This window comes from Pezoporus wallicus, unplaced genomic scaffold (genome assembly GCF_028554395.1).
Source record: "Pezoporus wallicus isolate ANWC-B61680 ecotype Strahan unplaced genomic scaffold, APGP_CSIRO_Pwel_v1 contig_13178, whole genome shotgun sequence".
In the NCBI taxonomy this organism is placed as follows: domain Eukaryota; kingdom Metazoa; phylum Chordata; class Aves; order Psittaciformes; family Psittacidae; genus Pezoporus; species Pezoporus wallicus.
Window position 1 is genome coordinate 671,510 of NW_026641245.1, and position 7,351 is coordinate 678,860.

Consider the following 7,351-nt stretch of genomic DNA (forward strand, 5'->3'; position numbering starts at 1 on the left):
TCATCATCCCATAGCACCGGGATTCACCTGATCATCATCCCATAGCACTGGGATTCACCCGGTCATCATCCCATAGCACCGGGAGGCGCCCGGTCATCATCCCATAGCACCGGGATTCACCCGATCATCATCCCATAGCACCGGGATTCACCCAGTCATCATCCCATAGCACCGGGATTCACCCAGTCATCATCCCATAGCACCGGGATTCACCCGATCATCATCCCATAGCACCGGGATTCACCCGATCATCATCCCATAGCACCGGGATTCACCCGGTCATCATCCCATAGCACCGGGATTCACCCGGTCATCATCCGGTAGCACCGGGATTCACCCGGTCATCATCCCGTAGCACCGGGATTCACCCGATCATCATCCCGTAGCACCGGGATTCACCTGGTCATCATCCCATAGCACCGGGAGGCGCCCGGTCATCATCCCATAGCACCGGGAGGCGCCCAGCCATCATCCCATAGCACCGGGATTCACCCGGTCATCATCCCGTAGCACCAGGATTCACCCGGTCATCATCCCATAGCACCGGGAGGCGCCCGGCCATCATCCCATAGCACCGGGATTCACCCGGTCATCATCCCATAGCACCGGGATTCACCTGGTCATCATCCCATAGCACCGGGATTCACCCGGTCATCATCCCATAGCACCGGGATTCACCCGGCCATCATCCCATAGCACCGGGATTCACCCGGTCATCATCCCATAGCACCGGGATTCACCCGGTCATCATCCCATAGCACCGGGATTCACCCGGCCATCATCCCATAGCACCGGGATTCACCCGGTCATCATCCCATAGCACCGGGATTCACCCGGTCATCATCCCATAGCACCGGGATTCACCCGGTCATCATCCCATAGCACCGGGATTCACCCGGCCATCATCCCATAGCACCGGGAGGCGCCCGGCCATCATGCCATAGCACCGGGATTCACCTGGTCATCATCCCATAGCACCGGGAGGCGCCTGGCCATCACCCCACAGCCCCACTGCCACCCGGCTGCCGATGCAGCCATCCCCATGTGCCCTGTCCCGGTGCACCGTCCCGGCTGTACCGCGGGTGCTTGGCCCCTCTGGCTCCCGCGGTCCGTGCTCCCTCGTAGCCGCACGGACACGGTGCTGCGGAGCCCGTTTGTTTATTGCAGCGGATGGAGGCCGGCAGGAGCTGGGGGTGCCGTGTCCCGGGAGCGCAAACGGGAGCACATGGGAGGGGTCACAGCCGTGTCCAGGTGCAGCGCCCTCTTCCCAGGCAGAGATGGACGCTGCTGCCGGGATGGATCTGGGCACACGGAGCTGTCTGGAGCGGGCCGGTGGGGCCCGGGGCTCCCCATCACCGGTGCCTCTTGCGGATGGCGATGAGGTCCTGGTGGATGGTGCCGAAGCTGGGCCGCTTGCGAGGGTCGTACTCCCAGCAGCGCTGCATCAGGCGGTACACCTCCTCAGGGCACTGCGGGGGGGGGTCCAGCCGCACGCCTGCGGGGGCAGCGATGAGGAAGTAGCAGCCACCAGCCCCATAGGCACAGCTCCACAGCAGATCCACTGATCCACCGTGCTGAACATGGCCCCTCATTGCCCTTGACAGCTAGACCGTGGCACGTCCCTTACCCTGCTCCACAGCCTCACGTGTCTGCTGGTTGTTGAGGTTGGTGTAGGGTACAGCACCAAGGCTGAAGGCTTCCCACAGCAGGATCCCGAAGCTCCAGACATCACTCTCTGAGCTGTATCTCCCTGGGGACATGAGGCAGGCTGGATGCTGGTGGCTGGGGACTGGGGTGCCCAGGTCTTCCTCCCCAGGACTGGGCATGTGGGAGCAGGACAGCATGCCCAGGACTCCCGGCTCCCAGCTGTGCCATAGGGCTGCCAGGCCATGGCTGGCTCCATCCCATACCATAATTGAGCGCTTCAGGGGCAGTCCACTTGACGGGGATCTGCTTCATCCCCCCTGTGGAGGCGTAGATGCCATCCTCCTCCTCCCGTGACATCCCAAAGTCACTGATCTTCAGGGTGTTCTTCTCTGTCACCAGGCAGTTGCGAGCAGCCAGGTCCCTGGGACAGTCCAGAGCCATCAGCCATGCACCTACTGTGCACCCAGGGGTCCCCGGGCACAGGACAGGGTCAGTGATGCCTCCTGGTGTGCGCCCAAGCCCACCTGTGGATGCAGTGCTTGCTCTCCAGGTACTCCATGCCGGCGGCAGCGTTCTCCGTCATCTTGATCAGCTCCTTCACACGCAGGTGGGGCCCCTCGCTGCGCAGGAAGCTCAGGAAGTCCCCCCCTGCACCCGGGACACGGAGCTGGTGTGGGCTGCCCCGGCACACGCGGGCACCGGCTGCCCCAGCAGCGTGGCGGCTGCAGAGCGGGGCTGCTCACCCTGCACCAGCTCCATGACAATGTAAATGGGCTGCTTCTGGGTGCAGACACCGATGAGCCGGACGATGTTCGGGTGGTTGTACTGCTTGAGGATCCTGCGGGACCAGGGAAGCACACTGTGGGAGGAGGCCGGCTGCCCCAGGCATAGCCCTTGGCACAAAGATGCTGCAGTGCCAGCATGGCTTGAACAGCCCCAGGTCCCAAGGATGGACAAACAGATGGGCTGGGACAAGCGTGATGGCTGCACAGACCTTGCTTCCTGCAGGAACTTGGCCTTGAGTTCGGATGGGAGGGTTTCCCGGCAGGATTTCACGGCAACGGGGGTGTTGTCAGCACGCAGGCGGCCGCTGAACACCTCCCCAAAGTTCCCCTGAGAGACACGGGTGCAGCAGCCCAGCTCGCCAGTGGCCAGAGGCAACCCCTGTCCTCCCACAGACCCAGTGGGGACAGCCCTGTCCTCCTGCAGACCCCACGCAGGCAGGGCTGCAGCACCCTGACTCACCCGGCCGATGCACTCCCCCAGCAGCACATCCTCGTGGTTGAGCACCCATTTGTCCTGCAGCGAGCAGACACCAAAGGTGGTAGCTGTCCCCCAGCCTGGCCCAGCCTCACATCCTCTGCCCACTGCCCACTGTCACCTTGGGGATAGCCCTGGCCAGGACGATGCCGCTCTTGCGGGTGACAGGCTGCTGGCTCTGCAGGAGGTGGTCGATGAGCAGCGGGATGGTGGGGAACCCGTCCCCCTCCAGCTGGTACATGTTCTGTGGGGAGGGGAGGCTGACCAGCTGTGCTTGCACACATGGGCCTGCTCACAAGGACTGGGGTGCAGGGGCTGCAGTGCGTGCGGGCATGTGGCACATGCAGACGTGCATGCCCACGGGCAGGGCACACACAAGTGGGAGTTCACATGCACGATGCAGGGCTCACGCCCCACAAGGAAGGCACAACTCATCTTCTGCACGCGTGTCCCATGCACTCCCACCAGGGTCCCCCCTCCGCCTGCCCACGGCTACCCCGGCCGCACCACCCCTCCTGCAGTCACTCACATCAGCAGCCTGGATGATGAAGTGCCGGACCTGCCCGTCCCACAGCGCGCTGAGCACGTACTCCTGCTTGCCCTGGCTCTCCCGCACCAGGAAGTCCCCGCTGCAGCTCAGCAGCTCCTGCACCTCCGAGCGCGGGATGGCCCCGTGGTACCAGACCTGCTGGCACAGCGGCTTCTGCAGCTCCGGGATCAGGGGCACGAGGGGCGGCAGCTGGGTGGAGGATGGAGACAGGGTGAGCCCAGCCGTGCCCTGGAGGTAGGGCCAGCAGCAGTGCCTGGGAGCGGTGCCCAGGGCAGGGCACAGCAGGCGGGGGGGGCATGGAAAGGAGGGGGCTGTGGAGAGAACAGGGGGTGCCAGGGGGCAGGAGGCTCAGAAAGGGAGCTGGGGGCAGGATGGAGGTGCCCAGGGACTCACCGAGTACTTGGGGCTGAAGATGCCCGAGATGTGGTTCCTGAGGGTGTCCAGTGCAGTGCTCCCGCTGCGCTCCTGCTCCTGTGGGACACGAGCTGTGAGCTCTGCTTGGCTGCGGGTGCCCTGAGCCCAGTGAGCCCCATCCCAGGGCCAGCGGGGCAGGACTCACCACGGAGGAGACCGAGTGCCGATCGTCCTGCAGCAGCAGCACAGGCAGTGGCTTCCCGGTCCCCAGCTCCGCCAGCTTGGTGGCCAGCAGGTCTCGCTGCGCCTGCAGCTTGGCCTGCGTGCAGAGGCAGCCCTCGAGCTGCTGCTGCACCTCCTGCAGCCCCTGCCGCTTGCCCAGCAAGTGCACCCTGGGGACAGGATGGGGCGGTCAGACCCTGCTGCATCCCCTTGTCCCCCACCCACCGCAGCTCACCGCTCCCCAGGGCTCAGGCCCTGCTCCTCGCCCCGGATCTCCGCCTGCAACTCCTGCACCCGCTGCTCCTTGCTGCTCACGGCCTCCGTGGCAGATGCCAGCTCCTCCTCAACCGATGTCAGACTGCAGGAGACACAGGTGCCTGTGGCACTGAGCTGCGGTGCTGGTGGCAGTGGCCCCTGCCCGCAGCCCGGCCCCACTCACGAGTGCTGGACGCTCTCGATGGTCAGTTCATTCAGCTGCAGCTCAGCTGGTGCCAGGCTCTCAGTCTCCTCCAGCAAGCTCTCATCAAATGACACCACTGGTGGCACCTCGGAGCTGTACCTGCAGGCAGCCAGCGAGTCTCTGCTTCCCACCTGCCCCATGCCAGGCACCAGTGCCCACGCCTGGCAGAGGCTGCAGCAGCACCAGCTGTACCTGTGGCTCTGGATGAAGCTGCTGTACTCGGTGGCAGGGTTGATGGCCTGGATGGCACCAGCGATTTCCTGGTGCACAGCCAACACATCCTCCTGCACCAGGCTGCTGATGCTGCAGTAATCCTTGAGGATCTCCTTCCTGGAGGGACATGGGTGCTGGGGGCTGCTGGGTGCCACCACCCTGCTGCCAGCGCTGTCACCCTGTCCCACATCCCGCTGGTGCTCAGGGACCATGGGGGATGCCCAGGGTTGAGTAACGGGGTGCAGGGCAAGCAGCTGGGCAAGCAGAGCTCTTACAGGACGAGGACCATCTCCTGCTGCAGGCTGTAGAGGGACTGGTGGAGGGTGGGCAGTGCCCGCTGGTAGTGGTGGTGGTGGTGGAGTGCGGCTGCCCGCACGGCCAGCACGTACTGGTTGTGCAGGGCATAGAGCTTCCAGAGGCTGCGCACGTACTTCTCCTTTGCCCTCTCCCGCTCCTTGTCTGGGGGGAGAGGCCATGGAAAACACCCGCCGTGGCGCACCAGCGGTCCCAGAGCTGCAGCGCATCCACGGCAGCCAGTGAGGGTCCCAGGGGGTGGGGGGGCTGGGACGGTCACACCGAACCTCCCCGTACACAGGGGTGCTCCCAGCCCACAGCCCTGTGTCCCAAGGCTGCAACCCCTGGGATGCAGTGGGACGGGGCAGGCGGGGGCCGGGCACCTTTGCTGGCCTCCTGGTACTTGCGCTTGGCCTGGGCACTGTCCCGCGCCAGGCTGCGGTACTGAGCCTTCAGCTTCTCCATCTCCTGCTGCGTGGTCTGGGGAGGGTGACGCCGTCAGCGGAGCAGGGCTGGGGACCCCCGCTGCCCCCCACCGGGACACACGCACCCGGGTGTACTCCTGGCTGAGCTGCTGCCACTGCTCGCTGAAGGCCCTGCGGAGCTGCTGCTTGTCGCGGATGAGCAGGCTCAGCTTGGCCAGCGGCCCCGCCACCAGCTCCTCCGCATGCTGGCGCAGGATCTGGCTCAGCGCCTCCGTCCGGTTCGCCAGCACCCACCAGGACTGCAGGGACAGGGCGTCAGGCACGACGTGGGCACGGCCACCACCCGGCACCGCACCACACATCCCTACCTCCCCGATCTGGCTGCCGTGGTCACCGGCGCGGAGCTGCCCGGGGCTCTCCTGCTTCTCCAGCTGGGAGAACATGTGGTGCAGCATCCCCGCGTACTGCCGGTCGCTCTTGGCGCGCTGCGACATCCACTTCTTCATGAGCTCCAGGAGGCGCAGCTCACCGTCCTGCAGGCGCAGCAGCGCGCTGTGCCCCTGCGGGCACCACAGCTCCGGCCCAAAGCCCATGGCACCGCCGGTCGGGTGTGAGGAGGCTGCAGAGCAGCCGGAGAGCTGAGCCGCGGCTGCTGCCCACAGCAGAGAGCGGTGTCCAGGGGGCCCTTTGCATCCCGCACCCTCCCTCGCATCGCCTGCCACAGGACAAGGTGCCTGTGGGGAGCAGAGCTCTCCCTGCCCACACCATCTCCTTTGCAAAGCCCATTCAAAGCAGGTGGGAGGGCGGGAGGGTGCCGAGTGCACCCGAGCCCAGAGGAAGTTGGGGCCCATGGGGACGGTGCCAGGAAGGAGGAAGTTTGGGGTCAAAACCAGCAGCGTCACCTCTGCCATGCACAGGGCCGGTCCCCAGGGCAGCGCAGCCGTGACCCCCACCCGGCAGGGACACTAGCCCCATGTGGTCCAGCAGCTCCAGCCCCTCCTGCCACTGGCACTCCCCTCCTGGGGAGCCTGCAGCAGGGGGCTGTGGTGTCAAGGCCCGGAGGAAGGCGCTGAGCCTGGATGTGTCCCAGCACCCAGGACTCCAACATGGCTGTTGGGAGCCAAACTGGTCCCAGCCATGGTCCCGGCGTATCCTGCCCCATGGCAAAGTCACAGTAGAAGCAGCAGGGTGCTGGGCAGGGCACGTGTCTGTGCAGGGCAGGACTTCCCCTGATGCAGCACTCGACCCCACAGAGGACCAGGGCTGAGAACCCTCCCCAGCCCCACAAAGGGGTCCCTGTCTCTGCCAGCCCCCCAGTGGGGCATGGCCCCTCCAACCTGCGTGTCCTGCGAGGTCCCTGCCGTGCAGCTGGAGCTGGTGTCCTCCTGGGGCCAGGGCCGGCGCAGTGTGGACCCAGTGCAGCTCCGGCTCCTGGGAGGAACAGGAAACCCGGTGCTGACCATAGAGCCATTGCGAGATTTCCTGCCCTTCCTCCCCTCCCTGCCAGTCCCCACACCCGGGCCCACGGCTCTGCCATCGCCCGCAGCCACAGCCCCGCTGCCCATCGCTGCTCCCACCAAGGCCTGGTGCTGGCAGGATTCGGTCCTGCGGGAGCCCTGGGCATCTCCCGTGGGCTATTGCCCACGTGGATCCTGAACCCCATCCCCGCAGATCCCCTTCGGCTGAGCCTGGTCCTGCCTGTCTCCAGGCCCTCTCCATGGCCCTGCTTCCCTGAGAGGCTGCAGGAACTGAGGGACAGCCCCACTGAAGGGGGTGATCCTGTCACCACCCCCAAGCTTGGCCCTTGTCACTGCAAGGGGCCACAGGACAGAGCACTCACTGCGCAGGCACCCACGGGCCATGCCCCAGCCCTCAGCGCAGCTGGTTCCCAGCTCCCCACAACAGACCCAGGTGCTTCCCCCTTCA

The 7,351-nt window shown here is 65.6% G+C and overlaps 1 protein-coding gene across 2 annotated transcripts; it reads right to left on the reverse strand.

Moving 5' to 3' along the window:
• Positions 1 to 1,269: 1,269 nt before the first annotated feature.
• FES (FES proto-oncogene, tyrosine kinase) lies at positions 1,270 to 6,890 on the reverse strand. 2 transcript variants are annotated; one of them, XM_057422675.1, is made up of 19 exons: positions 6,763 to 6,883; positions 5,794 to 6,044; positions 5,551 to 5,724; positions 5,384 to 5,480; positions 4,982 to 5,165; positions 4,686 to 4,823; positions 4,473 to 4,592; positions 4,269 to 4,391; positions 4,017 to 4,203; positions 3,851 to 3,928; positions 3,437 to 3,646; positions 3,029 to 3,151; positions 2,893 to 2,946; positions 2,642 to 2,760; positions 2,391 to 2,485; positions 2,172 to 2,295; positions 1,911 to 2,068; positions 1,628 to 1,750; positions 1,270 to 1,495 (listed from the first exon to the last, which is right to left on the reverse strand). In XM_057422675.1, the coding sequence occupies exons 2-19, from the start codon at positions 6,016 to 6,018 to the stop codon at positions 1,353 to 1,355; spliced, it is 2,475 nt and encodes an 824-aa protein (XP_057278658.1). In that variant the 5' UTR covers positions 6,019 to 6,044; positions 6,763 to 6,883; the 3' UTR covers positions 1,270 to 1,352. The 2 variants fall into 2 exon arrangements, with proteins under 2 accessions (XP_057278658.1, XP_057278659.1); XM_057422676.1 differs by having other exon boundaries at positions 1,305 to 1,495; positions 1,628 to 1,746; positions 6,763 to 6,890.
• Positions 6,891 to 7,351: the final 461 nt, after the last annotated feature.